The 20,024-nt window shown below is 37.0% G+C and overlaps 2 protein-coding genes and 1 long non-coding RNA gene across 4 annotated transcripts in view; 2 read left to right on the top strand and 1 right to left on the bottom strand.

The window, feature by feature from the left end:
• Positions 1 to 535: 535 nt before the first annotated feature.
• Positions 536 to 3,256, top strand: LOC307169552. Its single transcript, XR_013823162.1, has 5 exons — positions 536 to 602; positions 707 to 1,036; positions 1,235 to 1,357; positions 1,518 to 1,612; positions 1,943 to 3,256. It is a non-coding gene; the product is annotated as an uncharacterized lncRNA (long non-coding RNA).
• Positions 2,789 to 9,548, bottom strand: atp6ap2 (ATPase H+ transporting accessory protein 2). The gene is made up of 9 exons (XM_079890278.1): positions 9,437 to 9,548; positions 8,700 to 8,830; positions 8,488 to 8,616; positions 6,786 to 6,881; positions 6,078 to 6,215; positions 5,640 to 5,693; positions 5,312 to 5,461; positions 4,401 to 4,520; positions 2,789 to 4,013 (listed from the first exon to the last, which is right to left on the bottom strand). Exons 1-9 carry the CDS (start codon positions 9,486 to 9,488, stop codon positions 3,819 to 3,821), a joined length of 1,065 nt encoding a protein of 354 aa, XP_079746404.1. The 5' UTR covers positions 9,489 to 9,548; the 3' UTR covers positions 2,789 to 3,818.
• Positions 9,549 to 15,313: 5,765 nt separating this feature from the next.
• Positions 15,314 to 20,024, top strand: part of bcor (BCL6 corepressor) — a 41,624-nt gene continuing 36,913 nt past the window's right edge. For both annotated transcript variants that reach the window (XM_079890044.1, XM_079890043.1), the window contains exon 1: positions 15,314 to 16,193. The gene's annotated coding sequence lies outside the window, so the exon portion shown is untranslated. The remainder of the gene's footprint in view (positions 16,194 to 20,024) is intronic.

The following is a 20,024-nucleotide window of genomic DNA, read 5'->3' as shown; positions in this document are numbered from 1 at the left end:
ACAAGAGAGTATGTGATTTTGGACGCAGCCATCTTTTCCTCTCTGATGATGCATTCACTGGCGCGAGGGCGGGGCAACCTGTCGCTCACATGAAATTGACCAATAGCAAACTATAACAATCCAATGAACAATATCAAGTCCTGCCTTATATATATTTTTTTTGTGTGTGTGTTCTAGAAGCCGTTTTACTTGAATACGTTACAGTAGAGAAGAGAGTGTTCTTTAAACACTCACTGGTGCGGATAACACCCTCACACATTACAAGTTTGGCCTTATTTTTTGTTTGAAAAATAAACTTCAAAATTAGATTTAGTTAAGGTGATAGCACTTATGTATTTATGAAATGTAAAACTAATTGAAACTTGAAACTGATTAGTCTAAATCTGTACATATCTCATGGATTTTGACCTGTTTAGTAGCAGTAAACAGTTTGGTCAGTGCAAGTTCTACATCCTCTTTTCAAGGGTGTCTGGTGGTTTCCTCTCAGTTTTTTTTTTATGCGAGCAGTCGCACTTCCGCTCAGATTCATAGTTAAGTTAACCTTCTTACAGCATATGAGCTCAACAACCACAGAATGAGGACGGCGCAGCTTTTACTCTTCTGTAAGTTTAAGTTACTCAATGTACTTTCACTGTGATCTTCACATGACTGGATAGTTTTGGTTGAAGGTATTGTGTGTTTTACTGTGTGTGTTTTATCTTCACAGTTCTGCTGGTGTGTCAGACTACAGAGAGTTTAATAGATAAACGGGTGAATTTAGGGGAAAACGTGACTTTAGACTGTCAGATTGATTTAAAAGACATTTATTGGGTTTTCCAGAAACTGACAGATTCTCCAGTGCTGATACTGCGGACTTTCACATCACATTATACATCATCTCAATTCTATGATGAAAGATTGAAAGACAAATATTCATCACTAACTTTGAGCCGGTTATTTATTAGTAACATTACTATTGATGAATTAGGAATATATTATTGTGCAAAAACAGGCACAACTCTACAGCTCAGCAATGGCACCAGACTTAACATCTCTGGTAAGTCACACTTACAATTTACATCAAATGTATGAATTTTGTAACTCTAAAATATCTCATAATGAATTATCATATTATGAATTATTATATGTTATTGCATTAACTGAAGTGTATGTGCTTAAATGTAACTCTTTCACAAGTTTTTAATCATATTTGGCATTAAAACACAAAACTGATCAAATTTTTCTATTCAAACAGAATCTGCCCAAGATCAAAATCGAACAGAAAACGAAAATCAGCCGCAACCAACATTTAAGACTGACAATATTATGACGGTTACATCCTTCATATTGAACATTGTGCTGATTATCGCAATAATAGGTGAGATTTCTGTACAAAAAGTAGTATAAAAAGAACATGATAACGTTCAAAATGAATCTGCACATTTATTTATAGTCATTTAAATTAAGTGTAGTGTATTGCTTTATGAAGAGTTTCTATGAAATGTACTCAAGTACTGTTTTATAATGTATGGCTTTAGGTCTGTTAATACTCAAACTTAAGAAGCCCACAAAAAGTCGACAACATCACCTGAATGTCGAACCAGTGCAGCTCGAGGACTTTAGCGCCGCACAGGTAAGACTTACATTGCTATATGATTCACTTAACATTTTTCCAAAATTTCCAGCTAAAAATGCCAAAAAGGTCTGCACTCTAAAAGAGTTTTATTGTAAACAGGAGATAAAGATAACAAACATTTCCAGCTAAAATGTCAAGTTATTCCAGTGTTTCTCTAGAAGCTGAAGATGTTTTGAAACTTCTTGAGAAATGATGGTGACTTTGACAATTTGCGAAACATCTTAAGCAATGGGAAAACATGCATTTAGCGAAAATAACTTACAAAATCAATCAAATGTGTTCACATGTGAGGTGAAAGCGCCTAATTTCATCTTTATTGTTCTCTAGTATTCTGAAATCGAGTTGCCAACATATTCCAGAGAAGAAAATCCTATACAGATCAACAGCACTTACACGCTTCTCCAGAAGCCAAAGCCACATCCTAGAGTTAAACACAACTTGAACCTACAAAGTTGTTGAGGTGGTTTGACACCTTGGGTATTTTTTTTTTTTTTTTGTAGGGTGTGTAAAGGACAATGGGTTTCCGTCACCGTTTGCATTGAATCATATTATTTACTTATTTATAAAATACATATTTTGTTGGATGTTGCTACCAAGTAATCTTAAACATGTTAACAGATGAATCTTGACTGATGCGGTTTCAGTTTACAATAAGGTTTGATGCGTTAACATAAAAAAACAATGAACGATACTTGTATTAATCCTGGTTACACTGTAAAAAGCGATCAGCTGACTTAACTTAAAAAAAGTGAGAAAACACGTTGCCTTAAAATTATTAAGTTGACGATTGACAATTCCACATAACTTAATTTTTTCAACTACGCATGGTTTATTTACTTAATTTTAAGGCAACATGTTTTTTAAGTTAAGTCAACTGATCACTTTTTACAGTGTAATGCTAGCATAAATCAATTTTTAACATTTCAAATTGTATGACTTGACATCAACAATAGAACATTTAAACATGAAATACTACTAACAATATGAAATAACAACTTTAATAAATTGTTAAAATTGTTTGTTAGTTCATGACACTTAATGCATTAATTAATGTTAACAACTTGACATTAGTTTTACCACTAAGTTTTCTATAAGCAAAGTTTTTAAATGACTAATTGTGTATATTTTCTGTGGTTTATTGTGAGTTTTGAACAAAACCGTGTTGGTTTAAGATTATGTAATTGTTCCCCCAGTCTGGTCAAGTTGGTATTTAGCTGGTCTCATAGCCTGATCAGCTGATAAATACCCCCCAAAAAACCAAAACCATCAAACTAGGCCAGAAAACCATTAGAAAAACTGAAGTGCCAAAATGAATCATATGTCAAACAAAGTAGAAGATGGCAAGAAAATCACATGCAGGTCTAGACGCTGGTGTTAGTACAACATTGATGCAAGTTTTATCACGTTAATGTCATGTGAGAACATTGGTGAAAGTACCACTTCCTGTTTTTGAACAAACAGCAGCAAAATGTCTGCATGCATTTAAGTAAAATGAATTTTAAGATAGTTGCAATGCAATTCTCTTGTTTCAGACGTGTACAATTTCAATGTTTTACACTTTCTGTACCTTGTTTGGCTCAGTAAAGTGATGCAAACTTGTGCACTTGTGACTCAAAGACATTAAAACTTGTTTTAAGTGACGGATGGAGTTTTTATTTGAGATACACTTACATTTGTACATTTTGTATAACACAATGTTTCATAGGTGTTAACAACATCTATACACAAAAAACAGTCATACGCAATATGTAGTTTTCCACTTTATAGTTATATTCAATGAAAATGACATTTATAGCAAATTAAACAAACAAATGTACATAGGAATGGTATAATTACACTAAATCCAGTATTCAGGAGCACAATCAATTGAACAACAAACAATAAATACAGTTAAATTTCAATTCTTTACATACTAACATCAGATTTTCCTCTTCGGTAGATTCACATTATGCAAATCCCCAAGATACGATGATTAAGAAGCATCACAAGCAGTTTTATTTCTCTCTATCTATCTATCTATCAACAGGCATCAATAAATAATCTTTATTTGTGTGTTTGATGGTGTCAAAAAAGACGAAGCATTTATACAATAAGCAATTCAGTGGTGCACACACACTTTAAAAATAAAACACACACACACACACACACATTCAAATGCACTTCAACACTCAACACAAAATGGAATGGGGTTTGACAGACTTCATCAGTCCATTCGGATCTTCTGATTGGTCATCCTGTAGATGATGCTGTCGTATCCTGGATCCATGTTCCAGAGGTTGTAGGAAACAGCGATGACGGCTAAAGCTAACACGATCATCAGCCACAGGACGATGTTGAAGATAACAGCGTACTCAAAGTTGTACTTGTAGGCCAGGTTGTAGGGGCTTCCTGGGTTACTCTGAAACAACCACACGCTAGCATTCAATGTGGCTCAGCGTTCAAAAGTAGGTCAGCTATGGCGGTTTCTACAGTACCGCAACTGTCTTTTGGAACAAAACAAACAGGTTATGGGTTGAAAGGTGATGTTCACTAAAGCTAAAAACAACTGCTACTATGTCTAAAAGGAATAAACACGCTAGTGCTAGCTAATCACGCTAGTGCTGCCTACGCAATCAACTTTAAACGTCTTACAGCAGTGGTCCTCAACCGACTCTTTCTTCTCGAACCCTGACGAATAAAAATAACTCTGGAAATGTGGACCTCATCCAACATCAGCACAATTTCATGTACACTTCATATCATTGTTTTTCTATGTAGGAATGTTTGGGTTTATACAGACACTTACGATCTGCTTGGACTCGAGGATGGAGCGTGACTTCCTGGTCAGAGGGGCTTCAAACGTCTTTACAGTCACGACTTCAACAACCGCGTTGTTTCCATAGACGCTGGAGACGTCGTCCGCAAACTTCCGACATACACAAACAAACAGATTGTACTACAAGACTACTAAAATCCTTATATTAAAGTTTTTTTTTTTTTCAAATAATGAAATTTAATTAATATAATAAATGAAAAATAATGATGCTAATATCATTAGCATCATTAAAACATCTGATAAACTGTAATTGTAATATTTATTGAAATAATGTACTTTACATATGTAAATCACTATATTTACAAGATTTCATAAGTCTCAGGTGTCCCCAGAATGTGTCTGTGAAGTGTCAGCTTAAAATACCCCACAGATCATTAAGTGCCAAAATGCCCCTTTTTGGGTGAAAAAAAACACAAAAAAACATAGTTTTCATGCATGTATCTTTAAATGCAAATGAGCTGTTTCCCCCTCCCACTTTCCAGAAGAGGGCGGAGCCTTTACAGCTCATTGCTGGGATACTCCAGCAACAACAAAACAGGAGAAACCGTATGGAGCCGTTTCCACAGAACATATTTTTGCATTCCACTGCGCTGCTTTTCCATTATTCTCCATGTAAACAAGCGATAGATGGACCTTGAGTTTTATCTCCCATTCGGGACCATTCACACACACACCACGCAGTCAACACAGGCAGTGAAAAACGCAAAGTGTCGATATGCATTTAAAAGTTTAACTTCTTTTAACTTGAGTGTGTTTTTAGAACGCTGTGAGATGCGAGCGCAACGGCCAAACACGTCCATCTAGCGCATTTACATAGAAAAGCAATGGAAAAGTAGCGCAGTGAAATGGAGGACCTGAGATGACAGACACAAGCTCGGTACCTTCTGCAGAGCAGACGTCAGGATCCTGGTAGCGTCCGCGAACTGAGGGGAGTCTGTGCCGTAGCGGCGGGCGATCTCCTCCAATCCCGCGAGCTCGAGGGAGTACAGGTCAGGAGCCGGGTCTTTAGCCAGATGCTTGTGTTTCTGCAGCTGTAGCAAACAACAAAGACACTTCAATATAATAACACAGAATCAATCAAGTTGCTGAAGAAACTGGCTACACGAGACAAACAAGCAGATTCAAAGATGGCTAGATAAACAAAACAATTATTCAAACTAAGAAACAAAAATTAACCCATAAAATTAAAAGTGCATCAGCGAAACTGACCAGAGTTGAGATGTCATATAGCACCTGAACCTCAGACAGGAACAGAAGATCAGCCTGAAACAAACACAAAAACAGGTATATTTAGACCAGTGTCTTGTTTGTGGTGGGAAAAAAACAACAACACCCATCTACTGATGTTTCGATACGCAACAACTACTTTCACATGTCGATAATTTCAGCCAGGCAAAAGCCACTTCCTATTTTGGCTGAAAAACTGCTTCAGTAACTGTTACAGTCCATGTCTGCATAAAGTGTGCATATACTGTATACAATAATACATAAATAAACATATAAAAGACACACATAAGTGTTACATTTATTATATATTGATGGACAGAGTAAACCTCAGTTTTGTGGTTCACTGAATTATGTATATTTGTGTTTCCGTGCTGGAAGTTGGGCTATTATGATGGAGAGGGTCACGTGACCACATCTCACCTCGTTATTACGGCTGAGAGAGCTGAGAGGAAGGGACGTGAGGACGGATCCGTCCTGGGACAGACGTCCACGGATCTGTTGCAGGGTCACGGGCAGATCCTCAAAAACTGTGTTGGCCATTCCCATCATATACAGCCTCTAAAACACACAACATCAAGACATTTACTGATATTACACGCTTATTAAATGAATGATCTGGGTTCAATACATGATCTATTAACAACAACTAACATTCTAGTGATTACCACAAAAAATTATTTAGACTCATCTATCAGTTTAAAAACTCATTTAATTTAATTTAATAATTATAAACAATATCTTATAATAATTATAATTTCGATTATTTTTAAATATAATTATTAAACATAATTAGCACTTTTTTTAGTGCCATACCAGCAAATAAGACAATTAAAAAAGAGAGACAAAAGAGAAATAATAAGATAAGTATAAAAAATGATTACAATAATTATTAATAAAAAAAAAAAAAATTTAATAACTGTACTTTTTAATCTGTTAATACTTTCAATAAATATAAATGTTGGGAAGTCCAATAAAATGTTCTTTATAGTAGGTCTCATTTCATTACATCAGATGGGTGAAGCATTTCTCACGTGCATCTTTATTTGTAGAGCAAATAAGAGAAGTGTGTGTCATCTGTGTGTGGTTAGTGTTGACTAATAATGAAGCAGAGATTCGGCGTGGTCATACCTCCTCACTGGGGGCGAGCTGCAGGACCACAGGGGTGCTGTCAGCAAACAAAGTGTGAACAGTGTTCGCCACACTGTCCAGAGTGAATGGAACCGGCTGGAACGAGATAGACAGATAGATAGATATTTAGAATGGATAGATGGATGGATGGACAGATATATAGACAGAGAGAGAATAAGACAGATAGATACGTTAGATAGACAGACAGACAGACAGACAGACAGACAGACAGACAGACAGACAGACAGACAGACAGACAGATAGATAGATAGATAGATAGATAGATAGATAGATAGATAGATAGATAGATAGATAGATAGATAGATAGATAGATAGATAGATAGACAGATAGATAGACAGATAGATAGATAGATAGATAGATAGATAGATAGATAGATAGAGTGGCATTAGTCTCATGATAGAAAATAAGGGAAGTCTTGTGGGGAAACTACGCTGCTACTTAATCCTGAAACATCCTGATTTTCTGAATATTAAAAAATTGTTATATTAGACAGCAACTTGTCTTTTGAAAATCATATTTCATTTGTTACAAAAACAGCCTTCTTCCACCTCAGAAACATTGCTAAGTAAGCAGTAAGAAGCAGAAAAGTTAGTTCATGCGTTCATGACCTCGAGACTAGATCTACTGTAATGCATTACTAGCTGGTTGTTCTTCATCCTCAATAAACAAGCTACAGTTAGTCCAAAATGCCGCCGCTAGAGTTCTTACTAGGTCAAGAAAATATGATCATATAACACCAATTCTATCATCTCTACACTGGTTACCTATAAAGTTCCACATCAATTACAAAGTATTGCTACTGACCTATAAGGCCCTAAATGGTTTAGCTCCTGTGTATTTAACTAATCTTCTAGCGCCTTACAATCCATCACGCTCTTTAAGGTCATAAAACTCTGGGCTTTTGATAGTACCTAGAATATCTAAGTCCACTAAAGGAAGGAGAGCGTTTTCACATTTGGCTCCTTAACTCTGGAATAGCCTTCCTGATAATGTCCGGGGCTCAGACTCGCTCTCCCAGTTTAAATGTAGATTAAAGACGCATCTCTTTAGCCTACCATATAATGCATCTCATAACCTTATGCATTTATATCAGATCAAACGCGCATGATTATTCTTGCTTAATGTTATGAACAGCAGCTACGCTAATTATTTTCTATTTGATTCTCCGTTTTATCTTGGGATGCCCATCCTGAGGAAACTAGAGTTTGTCAGCTCCAGTTTGGATTATGAAGACTTCAGATGCCGAACACATGAAGAGACTGAAATACATAACTTAAGACAGTTACCTCTGATAACAGATCACTCTAAATTGTAATGTGGACTCATGCATTTTCTGTAAAGCTGCTTTGAAATGATGTGTATTGTGAAAAGCGCTATACAAATAAACGTTAATTGAATTGAAATTGAATAGATAGACAGACAAACAGATAAGTGGCATTAGTCTCATGATAGAAAATAAGGGAAGTCTTGTGGGGAAACTACGCTGCTACTTAATCCTGAAACATCCTGATTTTCTGAATCTTACCATTTTTTCCCCCATTTTCTGTGTCTAAGGGAGTCATTTTATTTAACTTATTCAACTGAGGTTGAACTGCCAACCTACATAAAAGCAAGAAGTGAGAAAAAAACACGCACCACAGAGATTAAAATAACTCGAGCTTGTGAGAATGCATCACTCACATTTTCGAGAGGGTAAGAGGAAATGTTTTTCGGAAAGTCGAGGCTGTCCATGCCGCGCACGACGATCAGAGCGTTTGCACGCGGGCGTTGGAACAGCGAGCCGGCGGCCAGACCAGGCCAGTCAAGATCCTGCAAACCAAAACCACAAGTTCACCACAGTGTTTTCATGAAGACATTGTACGTGCCATTACACAATTAAACAGACATGATACCTCACGAACGGAGAAGCCCATGGTTAGGGCCACTAAATCAGGGATCTTTTCTCCTGATATGGGCCACTGTCCATCCCGGAAGGTCACGTACTGCGGGCTGCGCAGAACCGTCAAACTGTCGCCCAAAACACCTGAGGGAAAATAACACAGAAAACAATAATGATGTATTCTCAGGGACAATGTTTCTTTGCAATAAATGACACTTGCTTTGACATTTAATACATTTAAATTCCATTCAAATAAATGAATAAAACTTGATATAAATGAATACATAAATATACAGTATTACAGTAAGTGTGTGTGTAGGGGGGAACTAAATATATTTTCCAAATAATATTTTACACATATTTTACAAAGACTGAAATTCTGTGTCCTAACACAATTATCAGTATTAACTAACATATTCATAGATCAATAAGTAGGATTTGTACAGTGAACCATGACTGTCACATGACCTGCTAGTGCTTCCTCATTCACTATCAACATTTAACACTTAAAGCCTTTTTATTTAATAGCCTAAAGCAATATAATCACAATATCGTACGAAATTCACATAAATTAATTATATGAAATGAATTAAATTGTATAAACGAGAGATATTTGATCCATAGATATGACTGCGGATTATGGCATCTCACTGCAGCCGCCATTATTTCATTAAACAAACGCTAAAAACACACCGACCCGTCAAAATAAAACCACGTACACGTCAAAGAAGATTTATATCGCATATTTACCTGATAAAAATCCTAAAAGCGCAAATACTGTGTTCATAATTGTTCGATTCATCTCGGGAGGATTTTCTGATGGACTGCTCTTCCTCGTAACACCGGTCACATGACCCAGACCAGCCGTGTCGCGTGACGTCGTGCGTCATGACATCACGGTGGGTACTTCAGCGCTTCAGCTTTCAATATGCGACACATTCATAAATGTAAATACAGCACTAAAAAACCTAATTTTGTATTTTTTCTCCATGAAGTTGTACTTTATATTAATCTGATTTCTGGCTCCAACACCAAAAAGGCAGTTAAAACTGTCAACATATGGTCCTCTTTTCTCTTTGTAATGGCCCATAAGCTTCCCCTGGCATTATTGTATTGTATTCTGTTTACGCACTATAATTTTTGTATGTTGTTATGTATATTTTGGTTAGTCACCTGTGATTTGTACCCTTTTTTTGCACAAAAAAAAAAAGGTTTCAATGTGTGACTCTTAAAACTTTAATTAATTTGTTCACTAATGTAAATTTTTAATATATTATTTTAAAATAGTATCAAGTCAAATTATTAACATAAATGTAGCTTTTAGCAAGAGACAAGTAGGCCTATTAATGATTCTGTATTGTACAACATAATTAGTTTTGTTTCTATCTATCTATAGGTGAATGACCTTCAAACCAGAAGGACACGTGACAAATATGATTTAATAACCTTTTACGTCCTATAACCTTACGGATGAGCTATATACATACATACATAGGCTAGGCTTGTCTCAGCTTACACAGGCTACTTAAAACATAATTTACAGTATTTTTCTGATTATTTAAATAATAGCCTATTGTATAGAAATTATGGAGGAATTAGAGCAATTATTGATAAATACACATTTGATTGAATCTTTTCTACAAATCAAAGCCTTTCTAAAAGTGTGCACAGAATAAAAACAATACCGACGTTAAACGTGCAGTTTTTAGATCTTTTGAAATATTTAATTTGCATAAAATGTATGTATATTTTTCTTTTCTTTTATTATTTGAAACAAGCAAACAAAACGATCTTGCAGTTCCAAACCCCCTCTTCAACCTTGCTGCTTGTTGTAATATCATCGTTCCCCGCTTGGAGGAGCTCTTGCTCCGTCACTCACCGCTCGCATCGCTCGCGTCGATCTCCGCGCAACAGCGATCATTCACCAGCTAAGATTACCTTACACATGCATTCAAATCAGACCGTCACCATATGTTCGGCAAAGAAGCCTTAAATGAGTCGTGATATACTTCAAAATAAATGTAGCCTAGCCTGTATCTCGAAGAGGTGACCAATTATTTAATAATAAATTGAAAATAAAGTCTGGGTGGAAAGTGAAGTAGCCTAAAAAAAGCTGCATCTAAATATTAAAATAAAAAATATGCATGTCTAAATGAACTTCAGATCCTAATCAGATTCTACTAATAATAATGACTCAGACGTTGCTAATGTTGGATAATGCAATTAAATGTAAAAAAAAGAAAAAGAAAAGGAGAGATGACTCATGTGGGCCTATAAAACGTAACCAGTAAAATATGGCGAGATGATGCACAACTTTTTAAATTAACATCAAGAACCTTGATAAAGTGTATATTTTAGATGTTCGTGTGATGGACACCATTTTGTATAACATTTTAACCAAATTTTCTTTAAACAAATTTTCCATGCATATCTTTCAGTTTATCAAAAGCTTTATGCATAAATAAACACTTAGGCCTAGGGTTAAATTTGTAAAGAACCAGCAAACTGCTGTTTACAAAGTTTAAGGAGGAGTAGGCACTGCAAGACATGTCAATTAACCGACTATACATGTTCAAAACACATAGCCTACAATCATCATTTGCTTTGCCAAAACCATCCACAGTAGCCTATAATCCATTTAACATGACCGTTTCGAAAGCAACCCGTTCCCCTTTCTTGCCCACGGAGTGTGTGTGTTTAGTATATTCCGTCCCGCATACAGTGTTGTTTGAGGTCCGTTCTCGCCCTGAGCGCGGGACTGGAGCGCGCCGCCGATCTGACTGCTGAGCGCGACCCCGTGACACGCCTCCTCTGATTTTCACATTCCATTAGGTAATTCAATAGCAGACAATTAGACTGACCCAGTCATTGGCCCACCCAACGGGACACTGCCGACACAATGACCCTGATAGGGCAACGTTGCAGAAGTCTGGAGTTCTGTGTCATCCATCTGAGCCTGTCAATTATTAATTAGGCTATAGTTACAGAGAAGCGCAAGTTATTAGATAAATTAATGTTTTAAAAAAAAGTCATAAATATATTTTCAATAAAAGGTTTTTTTTTAGGTTTACTCAGCTGTGATATAAACAAAATGCTAATTTTCGTAATCATATGATACTAAAACGAACACACATTTGTATTTATTTATTATTATAATAAGTTAAAAAATTAAGCAGAAATGTATTTATTTATGTATGTATATAGGTAGGCTATAATATTAAAACACTAAGCTAAGTATGCCACACATTTTTGTAAAAAAAAATTTAGTTTAAAGTTTCTTTTCTAGTCATTTTGTATCATTTTTATTTTTTATTTGTTGTTTTAAATATTTATTATTATTGTCACTATTATTATTAGTAGCAGATATTTATTTATTTATTTAGCCTAATAAAACACTGTGCCAAATTAAGTAGGCCTATGCCAAAACTTTTTTTTATTTTTACATTTTTTTTAGTCATTTTGTGATTTTTAATTGTTAATTGTTGGTTTAAAATATTATTATTGACATCATCATCATTATTTATTTATTTAACAATAAAACATTGTACCAAGCTAAGTATGCTAAAACTTTTTAAAGTATATATAGTGTAGTCTAGTCAATTTAATTGTTGTTTTAATTATTATCATTATTATTATTGTCATTATTAGTGCAATTATCATTATTGGCAGACATTTATTTATTTATTCATTCTTTCTTTCTTTCATTTGGTATATTAATAAGACATGGTACCAAGCTATGTATGCCAACACTTCATGATAAGTCTTTTTTCTAGTCATATTTGTACTATTGTATAATTTCTTTAAACGGACGGACGGACGGACGGATGGATGGATAGATAGACTCGGCTCGTTCTCAGCTAGTCTGATAGCTTTGAATGACAGATCACGCCTGCAAGTGACAGTGTCTCGATGAGCGGACATTAACACCGGCGCTGATGGCCACTCACACTCACTCACCCACACACCCACACACACACACACACACACACTCGTCTCTTCCCCTTCCTCAGTCTCTTTATTCTGCGAGTAAACGCGAAGCACAGCGCCTCGGGCAGTGAACACAATGGAGAGCTGGAGAGGGTGGGACGGAGGGGGGAGAGAGACCCCATGCATGTATAAATGAAGGCTGTATGGGGGGAAGGTAGGGGCGGCCTTGACGAGATCAGATTAAACAACAATACAAAAGCCCACCACACTCGCCTCTTATTTATTTACATTCTAATGAATGGGGAGCGTTTGTGTCAGCTGAAGAATTCTAATATCCTATAAGGCCTTCACCGTGTTAAATCAGGGCTAATGGCCTGTTTATTTCGGGATTTATTTGAGGAGATTCGGGAGTGTTGGGATAATGGCCGTTGTTCAAATATGTATGTCAGGGTGAACACATATCTATAACATACATTCATACCCTTGCATATTTCAGCTATAGGCTATATCTTAAAGTTGCAATGTCTCATTGTTTCTTATCAGTAGATAACAGTATCATTTTCTTTTACAGTCTCTTCAGAACTGTAGCTACATTTTATAGTCTTCAGATAGTGTCTGTTTTGATTGAATTTGGGCCTAATTTGCTACTGGTTAACACGACAGATTTTTCAACACGATCTCGATAGCACGCACTTTATTTCCCGTGCCATTTATACGCCAAAAAATAGTTTTTGCGTGCATGCACTGTAACCCCCGTGGGGATGTGAAGTGCGTGCGTATATTACACGCCATAAAGTGCGTATCATATGCACGCGAAAACTGTTTGTCGTATGGCACGAGAAATCAAATTCGTGCTATAGATACGCACTTTCATGAGATCGGGCTGGATTTCAGACAACTTGCCTAAGAGTTTCAAATCAATAAGATTGCAAACTTATTTTATTTTGTAAGTTTTTCTAAAGTATAGGCTACTCAAAATATATCCAAAACATACCACATTATATTAAACTTTTATTAATTTTATTTGACAAAGATACCAAATAGTTTGACCAAAGCAGCCAGAATTAGGTTATATATATATATATATATATATATATATATATATATATATATATATATATATATATATATATATATATATATATATTATGTGGCATCAGACTGTAGTTTTTTGGATCATCTCTCTTGATCTCTCTATCACAAAAGAGACATAAATAAATTAAAAATCTCAGAGGGACAGTTTTGGGACACTTGCAACCCTTATACTGGGTTTACATTACACTATACCTTCGCGAACCGTTCGCCTGTGAATGTAGGACTCTGAGCACGTCCCCGAGCTCTTTAAGCACGTTCCCCAGCGATGTGACCTCCAGGTCTTCTCCCCCGGGGATGATGCCTGTGTGTGGGGGAAGGGTTTGCCCGTCAGGCTGTGGCAAATACATCCTCCGTCAAAGCCCCGAGCAATCCTGTTACACACGCAGCTCGCGCGATTATCCTGCTCCTCTTCTCGGCCTCTCGCGCACAGACGACACATCACTCATATTATATTTACCAATATTTTATTTGAACTAATTCTTATTTAAATGGAATACACGTCACAATATCTAACAAATGAGTGTTCTAAACATTTTCTAAATGTTCTAAAAATTAAACATGTCCGAATATTCAAGTTTAGTTGTGGGAACTTAATGTGTAGCCTAATCATTTCAATAGGCCAAGTCGTGTTGTTCAATATGTAGGCCTGCTGTAAGATAAATAGTTAATATTATTTCAACCTTCAGAGCAATTAGGCCTTTTTTTCCCCAGGTTTACAAAACCGTCATTAGCACTTAAAACATCTTGAGAATTTGACATCTTAAAAAACTAATTTTAAAGGACATTTAAACCAAGACATTGTAGCCTATGTCTTATACGTTCAGCTTTATCTTTATATTTCTAGGGCCCAACAAAGTCAGTGATCTTTTATTTATTTATTTATTTATTTGTATTATTATTTTTACTTTTGTACAATAAAAGGTCAACCACAAATATTCTTGTTGAACAAAACTGCAACCATTAATTTAGTATGTATTTTTTAGATATATAGCCCTATATCTTTTTCATCTAAAAACAAACATCGAATTTTAAAGGTTTTCTTGTGAGAACTTTCATCAAACATATTTTAAGAAAGTTTATCCATAACATTAACCCATTTATTTGTATGTCTTGACATGAAGTTTGGCTTTATATTTCTAGGGCCCAACAAGGTCAGTGATCTTTATTTTATTCATTTATTTATTTATTACTTTTGAACAAGAAAAGGTCAACCACAAATATTCTTGTTGAACAAAACTACAACCATTTTAATTTAGTATAATTTTTTTAGATAATATACGCGGAAAAATGGGGCTAGTGATTAACGCCATCAAGTGTTTAAAACGTGGGATTTTAATGATTGAGTTGTTTCATCTATTTTAATGAAAATACAAATGTTCTGCTTACAAAAAGTTACATTATTATCTATATATAGCCATTAGCCACTATCTATAAGATTTAAAACACCCCATACATCATCCTACCACCTCATTCTCTCTATATAATATAAGCCAAAAATACCGTTTTGTGGTTTTCCAAAAGCCTCTCAGCGGCACTGCCGATTAATTTTGTTTACGGAGCCCGTGCGCTGTGCGAAACACCCCCTCTCGCTGTATTCTACACGTGCGCATCGAGTCGTACAGAGGGAGCGCAGCCTACTGGGTTTATGGTAATTGCGGTTGTTCCCCCGACTGGCCTTCTGGGTAAGAGAGCGAGAGAGAAAGCGAGAGAGAGAGAGACAGGCGTCTTGCGCTCAGCTTTCATTCCCCGCTGCACGCGCTTACCGAGAGACACGCATACACAAGCAGCAGTTGCGCGAGCGTTCAGCGCGCCAGGGATATCGCGTATCGGAACCGGGACAAAGAGACACGGGACATTTTCCGCGAACGGTCCGTTATATTAAAGAGAGAGGGGAATTCGTGTGGCAGTTTTGTTGGCCAGTACTCAGTAAATGTGCGTGTGAGGACCGGTCCGTGCACACAAGAGCAAACACATTGCTGCCGTTCTCTCGGCGTGGCTCTCGATCGCTCGTTGTCTCGCGAGCCCAACATGGCGCTGCGAGGCGTCATATAGCAGACTGAGTTCAGTTCAGCCGGAGCCCCGGGGATTTTTCGCCACCTGTGCGTTCACGCGGTTCGTGTCGAAGCGATCACCCTCTTCTAAATCAAAGGAATTACGTTCGACTGCTCCTTGCATGGATATATGGATCCCCTATACGTGTTAACAGTTTTTCCAAGAGTGGATATTCATATTCGGCAAGTCCGGAGATACTTTGAACTTCAGAAGGACTTCCTTTGAAAACAAAGACAAAACCAGGGTTACTAGATTGACCTAAGTTATAGAGGCTACATAGTAATGCAGCTTTTAATAGGAACATCTGATCCTCTTTGTTTTAACGGGAATCTTTGCATATCTTAAAAAACTAAAATCGTGAAAACTTGAATTTAAAGAGGAAACCCCACACGTTCCGTTTGACTCAATGAACAACTGGCATCACTTCATTCAGGTAAGAACATTTTCAGCTTTATTATGTTTTCCATGCCTTATCTGCGTATGTTTGTTCCGTTACATTGTCCAGTAGGCAAATGCGTACGATCCGTTTCGTGCGGACCTTTGGCAACGCTAAAGAGGGTTCGTTCTTGATACACACAACTATTTTAAACCACGAATCCCCATATAATCTTCTGTTTTGACATAATTTGACATTTCTGCTTGAAACTTGTGCTTGTTGACAAGTTTTCAAAACATTGTCTCTGGGCTGACTGCATGGTGTCTCGATGTTGTTGACATTTCTTGTTGGTGTTTGAGAAGGAATTGCTTTTAATTTTAATTAAATCTAAATAATGTGATGCTCTGTTAGGACTCTCTTCACTAGCTAACGAACCATTTTTGTAACCCAACGTTACGGGACTTTCCTTTTTAGTAGATGACCTTTTTTCACTGTGCATCTATTCAAAGCGAAAACAAATCGTAGATTTTGTGGAACTGTTGGTTTCTGTGAAATTCACGTGTGTTCATTTTTTCGTATTGAGTAATGAGACGCCAGAAATCTTGCTAGTGCGCGCTCGCGATGGCGCGTGGACTTTCTTTTTCCGATCGGGATACACACCGCGAGCGCTATTGATTTCACGAGCCTCGCCCTTTTATATGACGGTTACCAACCTTATGAAAGTTTTAAGAAATTGTTCTTTGGGGTTCCTTGCAATTCTGTGGAAAACGATAAGTTGATATGGCCTCCAAACAAGTACGTTTGGAAGTCACCTCCACTTCTTTCTTTTTTTTTCCAGTGAGCTTTGTGAGGGGACCGAAATGACACATTGTGGACAGAAGAAGCCTATGCAATTTTATAAAATGAATTAAAGATTTTCTATGGAGTCTTGTTCCAGGCATTGAAGCGAAATGTTTTTCAGTAAAGGCGCTTTGTGGAGACACTGTAAGTCTGTCTTTTGTTAGAAACGAATGTTGATGAGACACTTAGCGACCTTCTTGCGCTCAAAGTTATTCGCTGTCTGGTTGTGTCCGGGACGGGAGGAAATTACTTGACCAGTTCCTATTAAGTGAATACATTGACAATTCTGTGTATAATCAGTCATAGACGTTTGGATTTTATCAATCTCTTTGTCCTCGGCAGGCGCGGCCGTTTGAACGTTTCAAGATCCATATATTTAGGATATTTTTCTCGACTTGGAATATTTCATCCATTATGTTACGCTGTTTTGTGATTCTTCTCTAACAACAGTGCTATATTGTCGCGCCTTGAGGCTTTCTTTGTAGGAAACCCCGCTGTAGGCTTTCCAAGTTGTTAAAGAATGATGGTATCCGAAAGTTATAGGTTTAAATCCCACAAGGGCTGATCAATTCACCATTATCACTGTGCAATGAATAAGACACCTAACACCATATCCAGGTTGACCTAATGAGTGCAGTTTAAAAGCTATTAAATTACTAATTAGTACTATTTGTGTGGAGTTTACACAAAATGGCAAAACATGGTTTCGCTAAAGCGAAGACTTTACATTGCTGGCTATTGTTGTTACTCTTGCTGAGGTAAACTTAGTTAGGCCTCTCTTTCGTGGCCTGTTTTTTTTTTTTTTTACAATTTTTTTTTGTGAAACCCGTGGGTTAATTTTTCACAGAAGTCTCGTTTCTAAATGGTTGCGACGTGCTATTCTGCATAATTAAAGCGCTGTGGACGCTATTAATCAAACATGTCAGAACGTATTCCTATAAATCCTGGTGGAAAGAAAGCCCTGATCCATCCATATTTTCATAGGCTTGCCTAAACGGCTACTACAGATTTTTTTGGCATCCTTTTAGCGTGACTCAATCATAAAAGTGCATCTCAATGTGACACGTATTGCTGAACTCTTAAAATGTTCTTCCTCAACATCTCTTGTTACGGATTCCTAATAAGAACCACTTGGCTGTATATATATGTGTGTTGTCCCATTGCTTCTTTGGAGAATAATAGAGTGCTTGATGTCAAGTTCTTCAAATCAATGTGGACTGTTACTTTTTGAGTTCTTTTAGGCATAGCCTATCAGGCCTAGGTATTTTTCTGAAGAAGGCAGTGAAAAGTTGTTTGATGCTTTTAAATCATCATATGGAATAATATAGGCTACTTTTTGCTTCCAATTGAAACCTTTATTCGTGTATTGACACGGTCAATTGAATGAGACTTTTTACTTTTTCCCAAATCACACATTGCAAACTTTATAGTGTGGAACTGATGACATTTAATGTGATATAAAACCCAACAATCTGCTCGTTATTAGTCCTAATCTGTCCAATACAACCTAATCGAATCGTGTGTATAGAGCTTCTGTTTTTTGTCTCAAATGGCCCACACTTTTTTTTAGGCTACGTGCTATGCATTCACATTTTATTTGTTTTTGTAAATGACATTAAATAATGTACAGTGATTGTACACGAAGTGGCACGTATATCGGTTGTTTTCCCCCGTTTATTTGGTCCAGTCCCCCCGGCTCGCCCGGCTGAGACCCCCAGCTCTCCGGGTTTGTCAGCTCGGTGTGAGCTCACGCCTCAGTCCTGACACACCAGCCTATATTCCGATGTCAGCGTCAGATTTGCAAGAGAGAAAGTGTGACATGTCTGCCCCGTATTGTAATGCTCTATACATACCCGCGGGTGGAATTCAGACCGACAAGTCATGGCCTGAGTTAAACCGGTGCCACAGTTCAGGGAATGTTTGAAGTGATTAATGTTGGCCATGAATCTGACAGAAATCAGACCACCAAAACGATCCACATTACAGAGTTTGGCTGCATTAGAGGTTACGGGGATATCGTATGATATTACATTAGAGGCCAGCGGTTAACATTTTACTTGTTTTCTTTTCTTTCTTTTTTTTGCTGGTTATTTTGTTTAACACGGAATATTTTTGTCTATTTAAATAGTCTGTTTGCTTCAAACTTTGGTTTGTTCCTGGACCTCAAAGTTTATTGCCTATAGAATGTATAGCCTAACAGAAATGTTAAAATAGGCTACTTTAGGACGGGCTTATAATTTTTATTATCTATTTCGGCTGTTTATATCTTATTTTATAACAACTTCTGTAGCCTATCATTCTGTTTCTGCTAGTTAGAATTTTAGTTTTTGTTTCAGAAATAAACCTGGAGCAGTCAATGGATCCTCTTTGCTCTTCTGTCACAACGAATCCATTCCTCCACATGTTATGGAAAACAATTTGAAAAACAATCGGGCTATATCTTAAACTGGCTATTTAACTCTTGAGTATCAGTGAGCAGACATCCTCATAGAGTTGCTTTCTTTACTAAATCGTAGCCTATTGCCAAAGTTTGCTTTTGTCTTGGCAAACCGTTTGGGTTTTATTCCCAGCGCTTAGTTCGTGTGAGGGTGGAGGGATGCACTCGGATCGGATTTCGGAGTTTGGCTCCCGCTGGAGACGTCACGGTTTGATTGAAGTTTCTTCTCGGTCCCAGCGATCCCGCGGGACGGCCCGCGCTGAAACAGGAGAGCTCTTCTCTTCGCTTCGGCAGCTTTTGTGCCGCAGCAGGAGCCCCGCTCCCGGAGCGACGCCTACCCTTGAATACATTGTTTTCTTTTTCTTTGCTCTGTGTTTCTTATTTCTCACACCTTAAAAAGCTGAAATTCTTGATTAAATACTGTATTTGAGATAACAGATTATAAAGATATGGTTTGAAAATGCCACTGCCATTTTAGGTTTTATTTATTAATGAGTAAAACGGGGATGCTAATATAATAATACCCAATAAGGATATCTTGTGCAGGAGATAAAACAGCCTTGATTGTGTCTCGGGAATTGTAAGGAATTGACCAGGTCTGCCTCCTTTAA

This window comes from Squalius cephalus (assembly GCF_949319135.1).
Source record: "Squalius cephalus genome assembly, chromosome: 13".
Classification (NCBI taxonomy): domain Eukaryota; kingdom Metazoa; phylum Chordata; class Actinopteri; order Cypriniformes; family Leuciscidae; genus Squalius; species Squalius cephalus.
Note: the sequence above shows the minus strand (reverse complement) of the source record. Positions and strands in the feature narration are given on the sequence as shown.